This window comes from Vombatus ursinus, unplaced genomic scaffold (assembly GCF_900497805.2).
Source record: "Vombatus ursinus unplaced genomic scaffold, bare-nosed wombat genome assembly UNPS02014808.1, whole genome shotgun sequence".
In the NCBI taxonomy this organism is placed as follows: Eukaryota; Metazoa; Chordata; class Mammalia; order Diprotodontia; family Vombatidae; genus Vombatus; species Vombatus ursinus.
In genome coordinates this window covers 6,516,463-6,540,712 of record NW_020954586.1, presented here as the reverse complement: position 1 = coordinate 6,540,712, position 24,250 = coordinate 6,516,463, and the positions used below count along the sequence as shown (strand labels likewise).

At 46.2% G+C, this 24,250-nt stretch overlaps 1 protein-coding gene across 3 annotated transcripts in view; it reads right to left on the bottom strand.

Moving 5' to 3' along the window:
• Positions 1-3,306: 3,306 nt before the first annotated feature.
• The window catches only part of SENP2 (SUMO specific peptidase 2), a 40,446-nt gene continuing 19,502 nt past the window's right edge, over positions 3,307-24,250 (bottom strand). For all 3 annotated transcript variants that reach the window (XM_027875254.1, XM_027875256.1, XM_027875255.1), the window contains 8 exons: positions 22,115-22,178; positions 20,463-20,642; positions 18,157-18,288; positions 15,710-15,913; positions 15,191-15,270; positions 8,324-8,408; positions 6,743-6,838; positions 3,307-5,508 (listed from right to left, as the gene is read on the bottom strand). In XM_027875254.1, coding sequence (XP_027731055.1) covers positions 5,446-5,508; positions 6,743-6,838; positions 8,324-8,408; positions 15,191-15,270; positions 15,710-15,913; positions 18,157-18,288; positions 20,463-20,642; positions 22,115-22,178 — 904 coding nt within the window. In that variant the 3' untranslated portion in view covers positions 3,307-5,445. The remainder of the gene's footprint in view (positions 5,509-6,742; positions 6,839-8,323; positions 8,409-15,190; positions 15,271-15,709; positions 15,914-18,156; positions 18,289-20,462; positions 20,643-22,114; positions 22,179-24,250) is intronic.

The following is a 24,250-nucleotide window of genomic DNA, read 5'->3' as shown; positions in this document are numbered from 1 at the left end:
AGACAGCATTCAAATATGTATAAAAAATTTTATGCTTTTATCTAAGTTTATAAATAGAAGAAAACGGAGAAGGCACTAGAATTAAGAGCAGTTAGGGAAGGCTTCCTGTAAGTGAGATTTTAGCTGGGACTTAAAGGAAACCAGAGAGGTCAGCAGTCAGAGGGGAAGAGGAAGAGCATTCCAGGCACAGGGGCCAGCCAGAGAAAATGCCCAGAGCCAAGAAATGCAGGGTTTTGTTCATGGAACACCCAGGAGGCCAGTGTCACTGGACTCAAGAATCTGTGTAGGGGAAAAGGTGCGTAGGAGGAAACTAGGTTATGAAAGGCCAAAAAGAGCAGGGAGCCACTGAGATTTATAAGTGGGAGGGGCGACCTGATCAGCCTTGAACTTGATCACTTTGACAGCTGGATGAAGGCTAGACTAGAGAGCTACCATCGATAGCACAGGCAGGAGGTGATAAGGGTCTGCATCAGAGTGGTGGGGGTGTAAGAGGAGAGAAGGGGGCCTGAGGACTCGGAGGAGCCATTGTAAGAAGCTGAAGCATGAATCTGAGAGGAAGAAAGGGATGCCAGGCAGCAAGGGAGGGGCAAAAGCAAAGCTTGGGTAGACCCATGGAGAGCCAACAGGGCCACGGATTCACGGGTAGAGGGCGTGGGGGCAAACTGCTCAGAATGGCTACTGGATGACCACGGAGGGCAGGAAGTGAGGACGGCCTCCCTCTCTTATTTCTCATGGCCGGTGGAGACGGGCTGCAGATGGACAAACAGGAAGGCCATGAGCATGGTTACAGCTCCCAGCAGACACACATCTTCTCATTTAATCCCCGCAGCAGCCCTGTGAGGCAGGTACAAGGCATCAGCCTGGTCCAGCCCTCTATGCACTGTGGCCCCAAGCTGAAATCAGACCACAGAATCCAGGTGGAGAGCCGGAAGAACTTCTGATCTCTCCATTCTATACAGGAGGACCTGGGGCCTCCGAGAAGTTCAATAAGGTCACTGAAAGAGTAAGCAGTGAAGCAGGGATGTGAATGCAGGTCCTGACCGCAGCTCTGCCCATATTTCCAAAGAAACAGTGACAATGCCATTGATATTCAATAGAGAGCCTTCCAACAATACTGATCTCCACCAGTCCACACCTGGTATGACTCTTGTGCAAGGTCCCTTAGAAATTCACCCAGGGTCTACCCACACCAACATTCCATTGCATGTGAAAGGCAGCAGAATATCCCATTAGCCTCACAACAACCCTGTGAGGTAGGTGTGACAAGCGACATTCACAGATGAGGAACCCGGTGGTTCAGACAGACAGGGTCAGAGGCAGGTACAGAGCCAGGTGTAAAACTGAGGACACTTTTAAGCCTATAGGTTTTAAAACAGCATTTGCTAGTAAAAGTTCTGCAGAGCAGTCAAGATTTGCTGCTGAAAATCAGTGCTGTGTGAAACTGATTTAAGTGATGGGGAAAAAGCTTTACCAAGGAAGAGGCAAAGCATCCCTTCCCAGCTGTTTGTGTGTGTCTCCCACCAGCCTCCTTTCTATGAGGACACACATTTTTCTGGGCTCCCCTCCTCTCTTGTTTTATTCTTAGTTTTACAGGATGGCAGGGGAACAGGGAAGGGAAATGAATTATTAGGAAATGAAGGTGATTTGAAAACAAAGAGGTTTTAAAATATAAGTTCCTGCTATTGCCCAAATACTTCTGTGGTCCTTCAACTTTGTTCCTCTATTTGGATTTACATCTCACGCTGTACAATGCACTGCTAACAATGCTGCTCAAAGGGCCCCGAATCCTCCATTCCTTTCCTCGCGTGATTCTCAGACGAAGAATAAGGGGGGCCAGTGCCCACAAATGACAGCTGGCTTGTCTCCCAAGAGCTCATTGGGCAGTCAGAGCATGTTCTCCCATTGGGATGAAGCTGTGAGAGAAGGCAAGGCTCCTAGACCAGCTCACAAAAGCTGCTTTCAGACTCCAGTCTGGTTTGGCTGGATTTCACCTATGATTTCACTTGTGCAGGAGGGACGGTACAAACGGGGGCCTCTATTTAAACTGAAGTGGACTATCTTTTCCATCTACCCCTCTTCCGTCCCAACGACAATCTCTCCTCCACCAATGACCATCTATCTCTCTGACGTGGCTGGTTCCCTACAGAGAGGGGAGAGAGGGGCTCTGAGGTGAGGGGGCAGAAGTGCACATTGGAGAAGGGCAGGTTAGGGCCCTGGGAACCAAAGTTAGCAAAGGTGAGGGGAGAGGCAGGGTCTCCTGGGGCAGGACAAAGGGCCCTTCCCAGCGGTATCAACAGTCTCCCTTCAGAAGCTAATGGGTATATGACTTGGTCCAACAATTAAGGAAAACAATCTGGAACTACATGGGGGGAAAAAGTGACTAAAATGTGCACACCCCTGACCTGGAGATCTTACAGGTCTCAACAGGAGGCAACTACCCCAAGGAAGTCAAAGATAAAGGGACGGGTCTCACAGCAGCACATTCTGTGACGTCAGGGAATGGGGAATGAAGGGCTGGGCATCAGTCGGGAAATGGCTAAACTGTGATGCATAAATGCAATGCAATATCATTGCATCATAAGAAAAGGCAAATATAAACATTCAGAGAAACAGAGAAAGGTTTCCACAAACTGAGGAAGAAAGTGAGCAGGATTCCTATGACAACATAAATAGGAAGAACATGAAAATTAAATGAACACTGTGTAAATGCAATGCTCAAGCTTGACTGCAGAAATGAGAACTGCCCCCTCCAATGAGTGGGAGGCCTATGGGTGTGGAACGGTACACACACTGTCTACAACGAACCCTGTGTTACAAAGGAGGCTGCGTGCATGTGTGCAAAGGGCATCAGTAAATCTTCTGGGACACTTGTGATGGTTAAGAGAATTAGAAAACCCACAGGGACTAGGGAAATCTTGAGAGAAACTACACCAAATCACTAATACAAGAAATGTAAAACAAAACAACTCGTGAAGCTTCATGTGCAACCCAGCAAATGCTCAGAGATGACGAGACACAGAAATAACTGATGTTGGGAGCTCCAGGGAGATAGGCACACTGCGAACTGGTCCAATGTTTCTGGGAGATCATTTGGAATTCCAGGAGCTGAGTCACTATACTGCTCATACCTGCTGACCCAGGGATGCCAGCACTGAGATCCCTGTAGGTCAAAAACAGTCAAAAAGGCCCATCACTGACCAAAAGGCTCACAGTAACACTTTTTTGGTAGCAAAAAACTGGAAACAAAATGTGTGCCAACTGGCAGGAAACAGTTCAACAAACAGAAACTTACAGCACAAGAAATGGTGAATGTTGAAGAATTCATTGTGAACTGAGACATCACAAAATAAGCAGGAACCAGACAACAAACACGGCTACGACAAGATCATTAGCGAGGGAATACAAAGTTCAATGCTGAGTCAGCGTGCCCAGCTCTGCGTTCCATTCTGTTCCAGAGCAGATGCAGAGACGTGCCTCCTGCCCTTTCGGGGGGGGGGGGGGGGGGGGGGGAGGGGACACAGGTACCTCATGGTATCTACACTATCTGACGCAGGCACTGAGTTGGCTTTGCTTAGAGCTGTTTGTATTCTTTGGGGGTGGGGTGGGGGGCTGTTTCCAGAAATAGCTGTGATAGAACAAATAGCATCAATAAAATTTAGCATTTAAAAATATATTTAGGAGAAAGAAATTTTAAAAGCCCATTTGTGCTTAGAATGGGGCTAAAAAGGTTTGAGTTGTTGAGACCTGGAGCTAATAATTCTGACAGGCCCAACGCTTAAGAACAGCCAAATGGGGAAATGTGCCCAATCTGTGCCTAGAGAAACGGGAGACCCAGAAAACACGCCCCAACTAGTCTGCGTGTGGACTGGGCAGGCGCCAGCTGCCGCCGCCACCACCAGCTCAGCTAGCCCCTGCCAAAGGGCCTCTCTTCCTTCCTAGGAGCTCTGTGCACCTGCACTCACACTGGAGGGCACAGGGAAGAGAGGTCACAACCAGCATGTGCCCACCAGGAGAGGCAGCTGAGCTGATCCTCTTGTCACACTAGGCCCCTCCTATCTATCTCCAGGCGCCAAAGCAAGCTGGGCTGGGAATTTAAAAAAACAAAACAAAACAAAACAAAACAAAAAAAAAAAAAATTTCGGCATAGATTTACCAGGGCTGTTGGCCAGACAACCTTTTATTACATGGGGAAAGACACATACCAGGCACTAGATACTGCAAAATGGGATTTGATCTTTCCTTATACCAACAAATATTCCTTCAAATCTTCAGAAAGTAGAAGCAGCACATCTGGATGCTTTTAAATTTAAAAAAACAAGTTAAATACAAACTTTCATATGTAAAATAGATTATTCAGCAACAACCTCAGCCTTGTTAGGCTTCTTTCACAGATTTCAGCTCAGGAAAAAAAAAAAAAAGACCCAAATAAGTACAAAACTTAATTTTAGTTTTATATAGAAAAAAGAAACTTGGAGAAAAATAGCTTTACCTTGGATAGTCTCTCTTGAAATAAACAATTCGTGCCATCTCTTATAACTTGGGGACTTTCCCCCAATCAGCTGAAAGAAGACAGCAGTGACAATCGTGGGTTCACAGTCATTACAAATCCAGTTACAGGAGCTAAACCAGGTCTCTTCCTTTCCAGAAAAGGGGAACAAAGTCTCCATAATAAAATCAAGTCAGTATTCTGAAAGGGAGTGACTATGCAGGCAGGAGTTTGGAATGGGATGGGACAGACAGACAGAGCAACTGCAATCACACTTGGCTCTGTCGGGAGTGACCTGCCTGCCGGCCCACAAGTCCCCGGGGTTCAGGCCAAGGCACATCCGTCCATCCGTCCACCTGTCTGCCTCTGTTGGTCCTCCCTAAGACAGTTCCCTCCAGCTCCAAGGTAGCAGCCATTGTTGTATAAGTTAAAATTTCCACCCCTCCCCTCTCCTAAGGTTCTGAGACCAGGACCCAGCTAAAAGGAGTGGCTCAAAGAATAGTCCTTTCAGAAATAAATATTCATAGAAGTAAATCTAGAGTTTCATTTGAGAGGGCAAGCACAGCCTCTGCCCAGTTCTTGAACACAAATACACACACGCACACACACACCCTATATATAGATATTTACACACACATAGACACATACACACAGAGTAAACCCTGCATTTCCTACATTCTTGAAGAAAAAAAAATGTCCTTTAACCACACATTAAATTAGTGTTTGTTTTCATAGGGACTGCCCAGCAGAGGATTCTGCAAGAGGGCACAGAGTTACAGGCGGGAGCTCAGTCTTCTGTACCCCCAGGCTGAGGCTCCAGATGCCTCCATGCAGGCCTTGCACTCAGTACCTGCAAAGCAGCAGAAGCGATGCTGGGACTTTCTAACTCATGAGGCATGAGGTCAATGGAACCATCTGGGGAGTGTCCCGAGCAGCTGCAGGGAACAAGAGAGGGGTTCTCAGAGCAGCTGCTGATGAAGGATTTCCCACACCATCCTCTTCCGGAAGTGAGGCATCTCATTCTGCAAGGAATCACCCGAGACATTACACAGGATCTCACGAAAGTGGGAAAACCGCTGTTACTTCATCGACAAGATACCCTGGTCCTTTCTGCCACTCTGGAAATAATTCTAGGAAAATGGCATTATCCAGTGCTAATCTCTTCCCTTACAGGAAATCCTACCTGTTCCTCCCACATAAACTCCCCAGGCCTGGAGAAGATGAAGCTCTTGGTTATCTGGAGAAACTGGGGAAGGTGTTCCTGCTAATCCAAAATGTGGCTGAACAGACAGTCACCACATCGCCGACTGGCAGAATGCCATCGAGCCCAGGGTCAAGGGGACCTGCCACAGGTGCTGGCATCCTATCCCAAGGTTACCTTCACATACACCAAGTGCTTCATGACTCCGCTGAGCAGAGGAAAGAGGACTGGGCTGAGTGTTAGAAGATGGGAGCTTGAAGGTCAGCTCTTGCCACCTTCTGGGAAGGCTTCTGGGAAAGTCCTTTCTGTCTGGGCCTGAAAGTCCCAGGACTTGAAGAGGTCCAAGGAAACAGAGACCACACACAATAATCCTCTCTCTCTCTCTCTCAACCTCACACCTGACAAGTGGTTGTCCAGTAAGGGGGAGGCCACTACCGCCAAGAGCAACCCATTTCCCTTTTGCTCTGTGAGGAAACTTATCCTTACTCCAAGGCTAGAACTGCCTCTCTGCCTCAGTCTCCTAATCTGTAAAATGAGGGGGCTGAATGAAATGGTTTCTAAGGACCCCCCCAGTTCTGAGTCCTAAGCAAATTGAAGGAGAAAGAAGAGTGAACTTCTGGCCGTATTTTGGGCTTGTTACCCAACTCTCAGAATTCTCAGACCAAGCAGAAATTTTTCCCAGCCATCATATGTGCTTACCCACATGACTTTTCTCAGGCTAAGCATGAACAGCAATGATTTTTTTTTTTAAATCCTCTCTTTAAAAAATACTATTTATCCTATGGGATGGCTCTTGGGAAGAGGGATACTATGGTGATGTAAAAAACAGAAAATGTTAATAAAAACTTGTTTTTAAAAATGAACAACAATAAGAAAGAAGTGCCCCCCCCGCCCCCCCGTGTATATCTGGGCTCTATGAAATCTTCCTGCTGGTGACCGAGCCCTGGACAAACCTGAGAAGAAACAGATCCAGTGACCAATATCTATACTGACACGGAAATATGACACAGAGGTGAATAGCAACCAAGTGGAGAAAGGCCAGAGGCTTCACAAACCTGTGTAAAAGTGATGGGCTTGTCCTGAGAGAGATAATCTGCATATTTACAAGTAAACATTCCACAATCGCTTCCATTTAATTGCTGAGGAATCTCCTGAAAACAAAGAAAAAGGATAAAACAACATTATCCAAATAAAAAAGCACCCTTTCATTCAGCAGTGTGGATATGCAATATAATCAGGTATGGATTACATCTGAATAGTATTAGAGACCCTTTTCAGAGGCTAAAGGATATTCCTCTCAATCTAGCTTTAGAATAGCACTAGAAAATAGGGATGGTAGTGAAGGATATCAGCCACAATGATAGTCTGAATGAGGTCCAATGTGGTTTAAATAGAAACTCCCAAGTCACAACAGGACAACTCAGGATTGGAGAGGTCTGAACTGTCCTTCCCTAACTGGGAAAACAGGCTTCATTAAGAGCCAGATACAATGGGGGACAAGAGAGGATTCTTACTAAGCTTTAACTAATTATGCTCAACTGGCTCCAACCTATCAGACGGTGACATTGGAACTCAACCGTGTTCAAAGTATCTCGATGCTAAGGAATCAAAGGCCAGAGGTTCAATACCCAGGGAAGCCACTCAGTTGTGGCCAAACATACTCGCAAATTCCAACTCAGCTCTTCTGACTCCAAATCCAGTGTTCCTTCCCTCCCCCCACCTGCTCCCCATCTGAAGCCCCTTTCCAGTGTTCACCCTCTGTGACTCTTGGAGCACATTATTCATTCTAACATGTCCTTCCCAGGCCCACTCTCCTAGGAAGAGCAGAAAATCGCAAAGCTTCATTTTCCAATTTGCCAACTCAAAAGTGAAGGATCATTATATATAGGTTCTGTCTCACTCTACAGGCCTGACTTATCCCAAAGGGGCTGGGGTTTGGGCCTATTATCACTCAGCGGAGGTACAATGTGGTCACTAGACATTGTATCATGGTCAAATCTGGCAACGCAAGAGGTAGAACAAGAAACATTACAGTTAACTCATGATGATCTGTGGGCACGGGGGCCCAGGAAAAAGAACAAGGACATGTAATCCACATATAGTATGTTTGCACTTAAAAGATTCAGCCTCCTGCCTCAGGGATGCTTCTCCTGCTTGAAAGGAGAGAGCTGCTACTCAATTCAGCTCATTATCTTTCCTTCAACTTACTGAAGAGGACTATAAGGAAGTTAAAATGGACCTCTAAAAGGAAACAAGGAAGCCAATGGGCTTGGTGAATTCTCCCATGAATAATCAAGAGCTGGCTCAAGTGGAAAAGTATCTTGGTGTCAACAGAATCAGGAATGGAAGGAGTCCATGCACGTGACTAGAGAAGAAAGAAAGGAAGCAATGTCACAGCACTTGGTCAGCCCTTCCAATGCCCGAAGCACTCTGGGGAATCAAAGAGAAGGGACAGTCCCAGGCAGGTGCTGCTCTTAATAACCAACCCACTAACTCTTTGCATAGTACAAAGTACTTCCCTCACTCCAAGCCTGTGGAAGCACTGCTCTCCCCAATTCACAGACAAGAAAACCAGGGGAGGTTGGAGAGCTCTGGCCACCCAAAGGAGCCTTTCCAGTGCACGGCTGGTCACTTACATAGGCCTTCACGCTTTCCAGAGTCCATTCCGCAGGATCCAGCTCTTTGTTTCTTTTGGTCTTGCTTTCATCTTGTAGATATCGGCTGAAAACAAGAACAAAGAAAGACTAATCAAACCCAACAGCACCTTGGGGTCCAATGATCTGAACAGGTCCACCTTCCCCAAACCAATTTTTCATCGTAAACTTTTAAATGGAATTCTACATGGGACTGTGACACTAGAAAGAAGAAAAACTTCATCGAATACAAAATACCTTGAAGGGAAGGAGAAAACGTGACCTAGTACACATGCTACTAAGGAATGGTTTTTCTGCCACCGATTAATTTGGTCCAACTCTCTGGAAGGAAAACCAAGCCAACACTGACTTAGCTGTTGCCAATCGGTCCTTGTCCTGCCCTAAAGCCAAGATGCTGGTGGATACTGAGGAGAGGAGGGGACTGAAGATGGCACCTATAGGCTAAATCCTCCTGCAGCATCTATTTGCCTTGAAAGAAAGCCAATAAAGACAGGCAAGATGATGAAGGAATGAACTGGTTTCAAGCTAATAATGTGAGAGTGAATAAAGTTTATCAAACACTTCCAACAGGCTGATATGTGCACACAACCAGGGTAACTCCAAAGTTGTTCACATTTATACGTGACTTGGAGAAATGCTGAGAACAACAACAAAAACCCAGCAGAGAACTAGAAACAAACCAGCAGACACTTCCCTTTTAACAGGATCCTCAATGTGAACACTACTAGCCTGTGTGTATGGATGCATGAAAACTATGCCGTTAAGATACCCTCATCGCCTCCCTTGAAATTCACAGTCTGTTAGGTGGGGGGGAGGGCATTCTTAACCAGAGCGTTTTTCCTCCCTTCAAGCCCTGGGAAAAGATAGGTCAGAGATGTTACTAGGCACGACTCGAAAGAAGGGGAAACCAAAAATACTGACAATTATGATTTAAGGACCCCTTGGTCCTCAAGATACATTTTCCTCCAATACAGATTTAAAAGGGTCAAAATGCATGTCATTTCCTTCCCTGGGTCTCACGTTAATCTGAGTCAATTGTATTAAGTTCGACCAATATTGATTCATAATAAACCTATGGAGTACAAAACCACTGGGGTTGAATGAGGGCTAAAAGAAGAGAAACAAAGTCAAAATAAAACGGTTCCTGTCCTCATGGAACTTACAGTCTGATAGAGGCATTTGGCACATAAAGAGATGAACCAAAATACAAAAGTATCCAATCCAACAAGGATTTATCAAGGCCCCAATGAGGCATGAGGCACTTGGCTGGACACTGGCTCACAAACACCCTACCATGCAGTGAACTTCACGAGAACTGTGCTCTACGAATTACTTTTCTTCCCAACTTCCGAGATGAGGCTCAGAGGATTAAGTGGTTTGACCGCAGCCACAGGCTCAGAAATGGGATCTGAACCCACGGCTGTCTGCTTCCAAGTCTGGCACTCCACATTTGCTGCAGAGGCCACCTTGAGGAGACAGATGAAATCTTCTATTTTATTCTTACATAACACACAGGAGCTACTCCAGTTCCTTCATTTTACCCATCAGGAATCTGGGGTGTTAAATGACTTACAAGCTCACTCCAAGGGGGCTTTGTACGTGGTTCCCCTGAGCTCTGCCTATTCACTGCCAAACATAACTAGGAAGGGGCAGCATACTTGGGTGGAGGCCTGTCTTCTAAAAGGAAGCACTAATGAGCAGTGGATACTATCTCTATAAAGCCCAGGGCTCACAAATAGACATGACCTATCACAAAATACAGCAGATAAAATGAATGTCCATAGTACACATCAAGATCATCACTCTTGAAGAGAAATATTCCAAAAACAAGTAAAATGTTTTAAAATGCTTCCTGCTCTTCAAAGTGCCAGAACCAGCCAAGCCACATTAGAGCCTTCAATCCAAAGCAGACTGGTAAATCAATATAGAAGTTAATTGATGCAAGTGCCAACGCTTACGATAAAAATGTTATGCTCTGATAATTGCAGTAATAGTTCCTACTGAGCTCTTAATACACTGTTATTTTTCTCACTCCGCACACTGTCCCTATGAAAAGGACAGGAGGCATCACCTCTCCAGAGGCTTTCTCTCTCCCTACTTCTGAGGGAAAGCTCACCATAGATGGTCCCCACCCAAAGCCTTGGGCCTCCTGCAAGGGCCAGCAGGAATTCCTTCCTTCCGTTTTTTGTCTCTTCTGTTTCTCTCTTCACTGGCTCCTTCCTCACTGCTTACAAACAAGCTCAGGCTTAACCTTACCCCTTATCCTTTTAAGAAAAGCTCTCCTCCCTTTTGCTAGCAAACTTCTTTTTTATTTTTTAATTAATTTATTTTGATTTATTAACAATCACTTCCACAAGCTTGTGAGTTTTAAATTTTTCTCCCGGAACAGCTAGGTGGAAGTCAGGAGCACCTGAGTTCAATTCCGGCCTCAGACCAAACAACCTTACACTTACTAGCTGTGTGACCCTGGGCAAGTCACGTAACCTCAACTGCCTGAAAAAAAAAAAAAAAATTTCTCCACCTCCCTCCCTGAGACGGCACGCGATCTGATATAGGCTCTACATATACATTCCTATTAAACATATTTTCACATTAGTGATGTTGTAAGGAAGAATTAGAACCAATAAGAGGAACCACAAGAAAGAAAACAAAATAAAACAGAAGAAAAAAATAGCAAATAGTATGCTTCCATCTGCATTCAGGCTCCCTATTTCTTTCTCTATATGTGGATAGCATTTTCCATCATGAGACCTCGGGAGATGTCTTAGATCCTTGCATTGCTGAGAAGGGCTAAGTCTATCAACATTAGTCATCGCACAACTTGGCTATTACTATGTACAACGTGCTCCTGGTTCTGCTCAATTCACTCAGCATCAGTCCATACAAGTCTTTCTAGGTTTTTCTGAAGTCAGCCTGCTCATCATTTCTTATAGCACAATAGTATTCCATTACATTCATATACCACAATTTGTTCAGCCATTCCCCAATTGATGGGCATTCCTTCAATTTCCAATTCTTCGCCACCACAAAAAGAGCTGCTATAAAGATTTTTGTACATTTGAGTCCTTTCCCTGTTTTTATGATATCTTTGGAATATAGCCCTAGAAGTGCTACTGCTGGGTCAAAGGGTATGCACATTTTTTTTTAGCCCTATAGGCATAGTTCCAAATTGCTCTCCAAAATGGTTGGATCATTTCACAACTCCACCAACAATCGCTAGCAAACTTCTTAAATGAATAACTCACAACTTACTCACTCAGTTGGAATTATCCATTACCGCCATTTGCTCAGACTGTCCTCTCCAAGGCCAACAGTTACCGAGGAAGTCAACGCAGAACAGCGGGAAGAGCAGTGGTTCCAAAGTCCAAGAAGCTGGATTCACATCACACTTTTGACACCTACTAGTGTCTCTCAACCTTCCTGGGCCTCAGCTACCTCATTCATATGTAAGCTAAGTGAAGGTAAGCTCCTAAAGGGCAAGGCGTTTTTCAATTCTTTGCAGTCACACTCAGAGCCTTTGTCCAATGCCTGGAGGAGAACAGAAGTGCTATAAATGCCTGCTGATGGACTGAAATGGGAGTACCCGGGGGCAGGGCGCACTGTACCAGCCAATGCCTGCCAGCTCTAGAGCCAGGAATCCACGACCTATCCATCTCCTGCTATCCAGATTGGACCATTTTATTTCAGGTTCCATCGCAAGCCCTAACAGTGTGCTGAACATGGTGGATGTTTCATAAACGTTCACTGAATATTACAAGTGAATGGTACCAGGGACCTACAATAGTATTCCTTCTAAAGTCCCTTCCGGGCCAAGATCCTGACTGTTGATCAACTCTCCTGGAAAAGGTATGTGTGAAGGGGAAGGTGGGGAAGAGGGGTGTCTCATACATATTTATCTACAAAATACAAAATCCATACAAAGTGATTTCTGGAGGGAAGGCCTAGCTCTAACATGAAGGGCAGTTTGTTAACAACGGAACAGGGGTTCCAGGGGGCACAATGCAGGGCTATACCAGACTGTGATGCCTCTGAACTACGGCATGTCACGTGCAGACCAGGAGAATAGTCTGGTGCAGCTGTGAGGGGGCCTGGTCAGCCACCCCACCAGTGATGGGGCCAGGGGTAAGCTGCACTTCTTTCCTGAGAATTTCTTCATGCATCACATGAGTCAGCTGGGAGCAGGCAATCTCCAAGGTCCTTTCTAATTCTAACATTCCGTGATCCCATGTCCCCAAGTCCAGGGCCCCATGACTCTACCTCACCAAGAACAAGTCCTCTCTGGTTATTGACAAGGTTACTGGTTTGGTCAATCAGAGCACTGCTGTCAACGAGACGTGTCTGGATCGTTAGCCAGGCATATAACAGAGCATCTCAACAACCACCACCATAATAAAGTCTGAATTACCCCATTCACACATTTTCTCACTTGAGCCTCACAATAGGCTTTGTGAAAGAAGGAGGCATTACAGGTATTATGCCTGTTTTATAGCTGAGAAAACTGAGACTCAAGCTAAACTTGTAGACAAGCTGACCTGCATCGGAAGAACGCAGAATTCAACATCTATGCATTTGGACCTAATAACAGATCAAGGTCACCTTGGGGGGAGGCCTCCAGTCCTTAGCCCTGTTCTGACATTTTTATAAAAAACCTTGTTCAAAAACCATAAACGTTATGCATCTCAAATGTGTGGCTAACACAAGACTAGGAGGGAGAGCCATGGCACTGGACAACAGACTTGAGATCCCAAAAGACAGGGACTGAAATGATGGCCCAAAGCTAACACGGGAAAAACAGAGATAAATGTAAAGTCTCCTCCTTAGGGGAAATAAAATCAACTGTCCTCGTACACACTGGAGGGGATGCATCTCAATAAGAGTTCATTTATAAAAGCTTAATAGGAGGCAGCCAAAAACCTTCACTGAATCTTGGGTTTCGCTAGGGAGAAGAGTACCCAGCACGAGAGGTCTGGAGGGAGAGAACCCCACATTCTGGAGGAGCACTTTGGTTTTCTCCTCTAAGGTGGGCTTACCTGGCTTGGCTCCCTGGTGGCTGCACCAGGCAGCAGTTGCCTGCCTGAGAACACTCGGCAGCTCTGAGGACCGCATTTTAAAAGGCACACTGACAGGCTGATGCACATCAAGAAGATGTTGAAGAGACTGGAAACCACAGTACAAAACCTGGGTTCCAATCCCACTTCTGATAATTACCGCCTGGGTGACCCTGGGCAAGTCCCAAAATCAGGAGTTAGACTAGAGGCCTATCAGGTCCCTTCCATGTCCAGATCTAGGATTCTACAGTCCGGAAGAGCTGACAGAACGGTTTTTAAGTCCAGCAGGAGGTGAGTAAAACAGTTGTCAAACATCTCAAGGACTGTGATGGAGAAAGGGGATTCAACTTGTTCTAGACAAGGTCAGGGCAGACCTGGGACTGGAGGGAAGCCAATTCTGGCTCCACCCAAAGAAGAACTTTCTAAGAGTTAGAGCTGTCCAAAAACGGGAAAGGCTGCGTCCCTGTCATGGGACTGGTCAAGCCAAGACCACCTGGCACTGGCAGCCACAACAGAAGGAAGATGGCACAGGCAGATGAACTCTCTCAGCTCTTTCCAATTTTCTGACAGCTCGAGGGTCAGAGCAGAGAGGGAGATGACCAGGTTTGCTCTGGTGACTCTTGTCTCTATTCGCCCAGATGTGGTGAGAGGGCATGACCCAGAGCCGAGATCCCCATGTATCAGGGAAAGGGATATGTCTCACTTGCGTGAGCTGATGCAAAGTGAAATGTACTATGTACAAAGTAACAGCAATACTGTAAGATGATGAGCTGTGAACGACTTGGCTATTCTCGGCAATGCAACCATTGAAGACAACTCTGAAGGACTTAGGATGAAAAATGCTCTCCATCCCCAGAGAAAGAACTGATGGTTTCTGAATACAGATCAAAGCATACTTTTTTTACTTTCTTTTTATTGAGGTTTTTTTATTTGTTTGTTTTTTGGTCTATGTTTTCTTTTACAACATGACTATTATGGAAATGTTTTGCATGACTACACATGTATAACCTACATCAAACTGCTTGCCTTCTCAATGAGGCGAGGTGAGGACGGAGGTAGGAAGAGAATTTGGAACTCAAAGTTTTAAAAACGAATGTTAAAAATTGCTTTTATGTGTAACTGGGGAAAAATAAAATACTAAATAAAATTTGGAAATACAAAAAAAAAAAGAACATCTCTCCATCCAGACCCGAGGAAAATCAGAGCAGGAGCACAGCTGGGGTGTTTTCCAAGAACGTTGTTCCTGACACGTTTCTCAAGAGTTTAAGTCAGGGTGACCGTTGACAATTTATCCTATCTCAGAAATGGTCATATTGTGCTGGCTGATCCCCGCAATTACCAGTGAGGACACCTGCTTACCTACTCCCTATTTTCAACTACAAAATAATTCCCTAGGGGCACACTGGCTTAAACAAGACATGTCTTGTCTGAGGAAAAAAAGCTGATCTGAGCAGTGCTCAGGACCTGAACGAAGCCTGCGCGATGTACAGCCATTTATCAGTAAGCTAAGGAAAGCACAAGCCTGACCATGTCCTGGCCAAACCTCCAGCAGGAGTTCCTCCACAGTCTGAACGTTGTACTTTCTAATTCAAAGACATTTAATTCTGATCAATTTTGATGATGGGTTAGGGTTGGCACACCACACAAAACAAACCAATATGTGGCAATGTTTCTGAGATTTAAGTCAGTAATTTTTCATCCGGGAGGCCTGAAAAGGCCTGGATTGGTAAAGAGATCACTGTTATTTAGCAGACATCCTTGCCCCTCTGGCCCAGAAGGCAGGCAGCCTGTTTTTACTTACAGCATCAGGCTACAGATTCGGTGGCCCTTTTGTCCCATGGAATCCAAGTACCTAATAGTCTTTTTCCTCACATCTATCACCTGGAATGGAAAAACACACACATCAAAAGTCAGAAACCACCTGGTCCTACTTGGACCAGAAGTGGAAAACTTCACTCAGTTTGAAGGGCTAAAGAAAACTTCAAACCCCTCAAGTGTATTAAAAATCCCCCCTACTATTCAGCTCTAAATTTCTCACAGGCAAGGATTACATTTTCTACTTGGCCAAAGCTACGGCCTTTAACAAAGCAGAATGAAATGAATTATGACGCAGAAGGAAAGAGAGAATGTGTGTCTCTGGCAGTGGCAGTGGTCACTGTTTACTTTCTGCAGAAAGCAGCTCTTCCGCAGGTCACAAGGTAGCCAGCACATAGTTCTGCCCTCAAATGTCCTGGAACAGTTTCTATCATACGCAATACATTAAGACCCAAGTGGCTAAGGGAATGCTTTCAAAGTATTTTTTGAAATAAACTCAACTTACCACCAAGCTCCAGTGTATCCTGCGGTGAATGGGCACCAATATAAGCTCTTGTTCAAAGAGGTCCACCCCTTTGGTCCATCTTTTCACTGCTTGGTAACCACCAGTACTCAGTTTGGGGAAGAAGAACGTGCTAAATGCATGAAGCATTGGCAAGCCTTGCTTTTTATTTCTCTCCACCAGAAGATTCATGTAAAAATTAATAATCTACAAAACACCAAAAAGGGAGGTCAGGAGAAGCTCAAACTGGAGAAATGCTTTTTCCCACCACAATGTGAAAGCCCAGGAAAGCCCAGGGCCGAGCCCGGCCCATCACGGGTGCCCCGTGACTTCCTTCAGCCTTGATGAAGGCCCACTCAGGGAGGAAGGTGTGTAGGAATGGGGATCCAAAAGGCAAGAGAACCAGGAATGGGAGTAAATGAAAGTCATGGGGAAGTGTCAGCACAGAAGGGGACAGACTGCATACAAAAGACAGACAGGAGGCAGGAGATACAGAAAGAGCAAAGATCCAAATGTGAGAAAAAAGGGGAAAAAAGAGGGAAAATGTGATAGAAAAAATGTTGGGAAAAGGACAAGAGGAGACAAAAATCATGATTTGTTCCTTTGCACTCTTTGAACCCATCTAGAATTTCTAAAACGGGATGAAGTCATATAAAAAGTGTGTTGGAGCAAGGTCAGTTCAATTCATCAGAATAGCTACTGAGGTCCTACCTTCTTTGTGCTAGGAATCGGGCACGCAAAAGCCAAAGCCCCAAGGCCAAGCCCTAGTGTCGGGCAGATGGACTAGAAAGGAGAGAGGCAGGAGCCCGAGGCCGAGAGGCTCACACGGACAGGGTAGATGCAACAAACGAATCTGACGTGGAAGAGAAGAGTCAGCCTAGATGCAGGAAGGTGTGGAGCAGCAGAAACAGCACCAGAAAGAGAGCAGGGTGAGCAGAGCACACGATCGAGCCAAGCCCGTGCCGGCAACAGCTAACGGCCAGTGAGGGTGCAGGCCGTGACTCTGGAAAGGCAGGCCACAGGCAGGCCACGGGCGGACCACGGAGGGAGTGAGAGGCCAGGCTGAGGACATGACAAGGATCCCTGGTCAGCCGTGTGCCTTCAGTAGCTCTGTGCTGAAGCGCCTCGACAGGGCAAGGCTGGAGGCAAGAAGGGAAACCAGGAGGTCACTGCAGTTTCGGCAAGAGGGGGTCAGGCCAGGACTAGGGTGGCTGTGTGAGTGGGGAAAGGGGAGAGGGTCTAAGAGGCCGTGGAGGAGAAGGGGCCAGGAGTCTAGGATGACACTGACATTTGTGAATCTGTGTAACAGAAGGAATGCTGGTGCCCTCAACAGATACAGGCAAGTCTGAACAGGGGCAGGGTCAGAGGGGAGGTAATGAATTGTTTCAGATCTGTTACGTTTGAGATGCCTTTGATAACCAGCATCATGATGCCAACAAAGTCCCTGGCACTAACAAATGGGTGGACCTCAGAAACAGGTATCACTTCATCAATGGGGATGACTTCAAAGAAGATGTGGTATCTCTGCTTTGCTGCTGCCCTCAAAGGACTGGGGGATCTGTCCATGACTTCCAGCTACATTTCCTCCATGGAGGGCCTCCCCCATTAGAAGGGGGGCCCCCGGGAGCAGGGACTGTTTCGCTTTCCTATTTTATCCCCAGAGCTTAACATACAGCCACTGTTTAATAAATACTTGCTTGAACACTTACTTCTGTAGGTCTAGGATTCAGGAGTGAGATTAAAGCTAGAGATGTAGGGACGAGCTGCACGTCTGCAAACTGAACCCCAAACAGAAGCAGCACCAGGACACAGCCTGGGGCTCCTAAGTGGGAACCAGCCTCACTCATACCGAGAGACGGAGGACAGTGACCCAGCAAAGGAACCTGGGAGGGGAAAGCTTGATGCACAGCAGAAGCCACTGACCCAGGCAAGTCCATTCCGCAAGACCTCGTCTATAAAAGAAGGGCTCGGACTGGAGGGGCTCCGAGGTCCAGTCGTGACCCCTGGAAACTTCGGCGAGTCTAGCAGTTTAGGCCAACTGGTCTGGTCACTAGCCAGACGGAAAAGAGTGGGAGGCAAGAAGGAGAAACAGGGGAGGAGCACGGCTGGAAAAGGGCAAAGAAAGAAGATGAGCAGCCCGGGAGGGACAGCAGGGGAATGACTGAACAGGAAGCCTGATGAAGGGGTCCAATCCCCAAAGGGCTTCATTCGCTGTGCCTGCTGCTGCACCAGCACCAGGCACCACTCCTGAATTTTCTGGCTCAAAGTGGCTCCTCCAAGCCTGGTAGCTGGGCATGCGTGTGGGCTGTTTTGTGTGTTTATATCATTCAGATGGGTTGGGCTGGGCTTTTTTTTCCTGATAAAATTTAAAAAGCCGTATTGCAAAACTACTATAGCATTATGATGGTCCAAAGTGTGGGGGTCAGGGTGGGGGTGGGGTGGAACCTGACCTCATCGTTGAGCCAGTTATAATTCTTCAAGGTGTGTATGTCCCCACGAGTGATTCTTAATTTGAAAGCGCTGCTTAGGATCTCGTCTTGGGGGCCACAGCCGAGGGCACTGTTAATCTCTTTCTCCATATCCTGAAATATAAAGTCCACAATTTACAATGTTAATTTTTGAACCACACAATAATGAATTATCACTTAAATCAGGCAAAAATCATTGTATTTAACTCTCAGCAACACAATTTTAATAAAATATATATAGACTATTGACCTAAGCGGAAACAAAATAAGATCTGAATTTTTTTTTACCCAGGGTATTGTGCAATATTACTACTGGATAAGAAAATATGTTCAATTATTTGGCTTCTGGCTCCAATGAGTTAGTAGAGTACATGCATATGGTCTCTGTTCAACTACCCCCCCAGACAACTCAACTAATTTAGTGACAAGCTAATATGTTTTGTGTCCACTCATTCTCCACATGAAGCCTTTTAGGAATAGAAAGTGACAAAGATTTGAAGTGTTCGGCCTACACTAAGGCTCAGGTACCAGGAAATGCCTTTTAAACCAAGACTCTTAATGATCTCCCTGCCTCGGACCCTAATGAGAAGAAGATGGACTGCAACTGTTTATGGTGGAACTTTGCTGTCCCCTCTGGGTACGGAGAAAGTGAGCAGAACCTAAGTAGGATGAAGGAGAACTAAAAAGTTAGGCATTATTCCTGGTTTGGGGTGGCTTCACTGTTTCAACCAGATGGGAATTCCTACTTGACAGAAATGAAAGTTACCAAAATGCATTAGTAAGCCCAGGAGAAACGACTTTTTGATTTCCTCTGCTGGTGCCGCCTCCCACTGAACAGATAACAAGGAGTCACGTATCGGGACTGCACACACAAAAGTCGATCCTTTCGCCAGCCGCTTTCCTTTCTTTTACATCTTCTATTATTACATGATGGAGCAGTTCCACCAGTACCGGCTGAGGTCTACCCTAGGCCTAGCACTGGATTTGTGGCCCCGAGGGTATGGCGGGCATCTTACCACAATGCTACCTTAGGAACCCGGGCAGGAGCCCTCAAGCACACGTGTCCTCCCAGGCCAGAGGCAGAAGTGTGTGTATTTGTGTGTTGGGGGGTGGGGAGTCCTGATTGTCCCCCACCATCTCTCTGATCTGTGTGACCTGGAGTAAGTCTCCCTACCTGTCCGAGCCTCGTCTGTCACTGAGGGACCATGTGGCCTGTGTGGCCTCTTCTAGCAATATGACTGTAGGACCCCAAGTGCCAGAGGAGTTCAGATGAAGGACAGATAAGCATGGGCTGGGCTAGCTGGGGAACCTGGTGGAGTTAGTACTCGATGGATGGACAGGATCTGAAAAAGGAGCAGAGCAGGGATTTCAGACAGGGGCCACCACAAGCAAAGGCATTGAGGCAGCCCTGAGCATAGGCCACAAAGGTGGAGAAGGAAACCAGCCTCACTGCTACAGAGGGGACATGCTAGGGAGTGGTGGGAAATCAGACCCGGGGGGGTGGGGTGTTGGGCTGTGATGAAAAACCCTGAAGGCCAGGCTAAAAAGTGCATGTTCAAAGGGACAGATATGATGAAAATGATGTTTTAGGAGAAAAAAATCAATCTGACAGTACTGTCTACAGGAGGGGCCAAGGAGGCTGAACCTAGAGGCACAAACCCAGCTGAGAAGCCCCAGATGAGAAGAGATCTGGGCCTTCCAGAGGCTGTGGAAACAGAGAAGAGAGAACCTGAGTGCTGTGTGATGGATTAAGAACAAGAAGGCTCAAGAACGGTGACCAACGATGACACCACCTGGCATAGAGTTATAGCTGTTTTGAGGGTGACGCGATGGGGAGGAAATCCAAGGGAGTGTGCCCCCACCAGCACTTGAAAATCAAGGGCCTGTGACTTCTAAGGGCAGAAGGTCATCCTGATAAAGAATCTTCCTGGGGGAATTTTCTTAAGCCTGGATTTCCTGTTGTTTTAGATGAATCTAAGAAGAGACTATGAACTATGCTCATTGCTTTAACTTCAACCTATTTTTCTAATTTTCATACGTAAGCCCCACTCATCTAAAAAGTCACAGGGCACTCATTCCTAACACCAAAAAGATGCCAAGTGTCACGAGTCAAGCTCTAAACACTGGGGCCCACTTTTCCTCCCCACAGTTAACAGCTGTTGGCACACATTAGGCAGTGACATCAGCTCTGATCGTGGAAGCCACCCCACGATCTCTCCTGATTCCTGTGGTCCAAGTGACTGCCCACTGCCTTGCTCTGATTCCTGTCCACTGGCCACGCCCAGTACCTCGGTGAGCTCGGGGGGCTCAGGGGGCTCCTCGGGTTCCTTCTCTTTGCCTGAGCTGGGCTGTTCTTTCATCTCGAGCCCAGAGTGTCTCTGCTTAAACACAGTGGTATTGGCACTGCCCAAGCGAAGTCTGGCAGACACTTCCTCTGAGAGATCAGGCTCTCGCTGCCGCTCCTTTGCCTGTTCAAAGAAAATTGCTTGATAGTTTTACTATTTTCAATGCTTGGGCACATAAAACACGAGATTTCTCCGAAACATAAAGCAGCACAGAGGCAGGAGAGGAAGCCAAACCAGCCCACCCTGTAACTCCAACCTCCCTCCATTCATGGGCTCGCCTATCACTATGTGGGTCAGAGGAAGGGGACACGAGGCCCACGCACCCGTGCCAACCATGCCAATGTCCACGTCTGCTAGAAAGACCAAATCAGTTTGACAGGTCACATGCTAGAGCCATAATTTTAAGTCAGAAATTTCACAAAGATAAATCAATGCTTCTTTCCCCCTGGGGGAGCAGCCCCTGTGGGCACAAAGTACATCAGTGGGCAGCAGGCAGCCTTCCACCAGGCTTCCGGGTGGTTAGCTGCCTTCTCCTACAAAGCCACCACAGCTGCGAGGAGTGACGATGGGTTGGTTGCTTCTGACCCAATTTTAAAGAACAGCTGACAGCCACAGGAGGGTACTGAGCTGTGGTCACACAAATTTGTCTTTTATCTGCACTGTGGCATTTTACTTGCCAGATCATTAATGGCTAATGGCAGATGGACTTTAACAGGGACCCTGGGGGGGGGGGTCGGTGATTAAAATTCCTCCTAGCAAGGTCTAGCAAGGTTGATATGATCAAACCAGAAGTGATCCGAAGAACTGCCACTGACTGATTAGAGCCAAGATCCACTGACCCTATGGGAACCAAGACCCGGATCCTTAACAAACAAAGGCATTTGTCTAGCGCTCAGTCTGTGCCAAGCACCAGTGACAGAAGCAGAAAAGTCAGACTTAGCAATTTTTTCTCCCCGTGTCCTCATACCTAAGGTCATCTGGGTTCCTCCTTAACTTTGCAAAATATTGTGCTGAAATCACTAGTGTCTGCTGAGTCTCTTGAGCTCCTTTGACCACAAAGAATTCACTCTTCCGAATTACTTAGGACATTTGTTTACAAACCAAAGGTCCTGTTGAGAGAAGCCTCTGAATACGAACATTCTGAGGCAGGTCAGAAACCTTAGCTCCCAAAGCAAAGTCCCTGGCGGCCTTCTCGGAGGACATGCCGCCTCCCCTCTGGGGGTGCACACAACTCACCTCCTTCCCCAGAAGTGAAACAGTCCACTTCAGCTCTGCCAAAAAGCCCGGGGGGGGGGGGGGGGGGAGGGGCGGGGAGATGCTCACTCATGCCTGCTTCTCCAAATCAGAAAGAAGAGGATCCCAAAGCAAGATGAAGAGGGTTTCTCTCCTCCGTGATCAAAAGAACACAATGGGAACAATGGAATTATGGGTGAAATAAAAGGTAAACCTTGGATTCGGGGAACCTATTTTGAAGTATTACAAAGCCACATAGCAATTCTCTGGGCTGTTTTTTTTTGTTTTTGGGTAGGAATCAAAAAGTTAACATTATTCAAATAAAAGAACAAAAATATGTTAAAATAGAGTTCCATACTTACACTTTCATTTTCTGATTTTTGTTCAACTGTCTTTTCAGGTTCTGGAATTTTTGCCTTATGATGCCTGAAAACAGAAAGTATGAACTTTATTGACAAATACAACTTTGCACAATTCTTAACCTTTTCAGAAGACTTAAATCATGTAGGAGAGGAAGAATGAAAGGGACACTTTTCAAAACTATGATTGGGGCCAGAATTCCTAACCAAACAAGAAGTAGAGGAGATTACAAAAACAAAATAGCAATAACAATGTGAAAAAAAATGACTAACAAATGAAAACTAAATGAACTTCTGAGGTTTCACCTCCAACCCAAGAAATTAGCAAAAATGATTAAAGACAGAGGTAAGTCAATGCTGGAAGGATTGTGGTAAGATAGGCACATTAATACGCTGCTGGGGAAACTGTTAATTGACCCCACTGCTCTGGATGACAATCTGGGGAAAAAGAATTTTTTTAAGGAGAATAAACGTCCATACCCTTTAATCAAGCAATCCCACTCCTGGGCATATGCCCCATTTTACAGTTGAGGAAACTGAAGCAAACAGGGTTAAGTGACACGCCAAGGTTCACATAGCTAGTAAGTGTCTAAGACTAGATTTGAACTCAAGTCCTCCTGACTTTAAGTCCAGTGCTCTCTCCTCTGTTCAAGCAGAACAAAAAGAATGATAGACACAATGGTGACCACAGGAGTGAAAACTCTCAAGAGAGCAGCTGAACACAGAGGAGTGGCAACAACTCAACTCTGTTCGGGAGAATAAGCAACGGAGCATCTCCCTCCTCTGGGCACTGAGCAGGTCATTTTGTCAGCTCTTTTTGCTCTTTGTCATGAGTCAATTCAGGTTGGGAGGAGTCAAGTGGGGAGACTGTCAAATGAATTAGGTGTGAAAAACAAAGAGAAACCATTTTTTTAAAAACAGGAGAAGTCTGGTGCAGCAGAAAGAACAGGTATTTGGAGTCTGAAGCCTGGCAATGCCACCCCCTCCATATGGGCCCTTTGGCACGCCATGTAACCTCTCTGAGCCTGTTTCCTCTCCATGAAAATGAGGGAATCGGGCTTGATGATCTGCAAAGTTCCTCCCAACTCTCAACCTACAATCCCAGGTGCTCAGAACACCTTGAATTTATATAATCTTGTTAATTCCCTGACTTCAAGGGTCTATGATGTGGGTTTCCCCTTCAGCAACATGGAGAGTGGAACTCTGACAATTTAGCTGTGACCACAAACCCCATCACCCTGCAGCCTCGCTCATGACAAGCCTCTCCAGACTTGGCGAGACTGGATCTCGGGTCATGGGCAGACAGGTAGCTTTGGGGCTGCAAGGTGAAGCCCTTCCAGATGAGAAGCAGAACCTGTCAGAGCTTGCCTTGGGATCCTTACCAGAGAGAATGAGATTTTCTCACCAAAAAAGAGAAACAAACAAAAATCCTTATGTCCTGTCTTACTTTTCCCAGCACATTTAAAATTCTGAATATTAACATCAAGGAAAATGTAAAAGAGTGAGACATTTGCTAGTAAAATGCCAGAGGAAGAAGGCTTCCCTGGGCATCAATAGTATGGTCCTCTCTAGGTTCCTGTTTGGGGGTAACACGGGGCTGAGCACGCTGTCCCAGACTACATGACCTCCTCAATGAGACTCACAGTCATTCCAGAGATCAGTCACAATCCAGAGGCAAAAAGACAAGGGGATAAAGGATGCCTTTTGCCCAGATTATGACATGCAAATGGATGGAAAGTCTAATGAGTTAGCCCAACAGTACCAAGGCCATAGACACACACCGCAGGTAGGGAATTAGCCAGGACCAGGAGAAAGATGGATTTGCTTGGAAAATTACATAGCATTTTTAATGATCTCAAGCTGCCCCTAATATAAAATCCATCACATAGTAATAACAATATTCTCCCAGTGATATCATATGGCTGCAAATGGCAAGTCAATTAACCCCAACTGCCTAAAAAAAAAAAAAGTGGCATCCCAGAAAGATAAAGGACTGAAAAAGGAGGGTGGCCTGTCTCACAGGGAAAATGTGGGACAGAGAGCGTAACGCCTCCCCAAAATGAAGAACCAAGTGGCAGCCTTCAGAGCCTTCCTGTGGAAGGTTCGCACAAAGGGTTGCACACAGGCAAGCCCGGATGG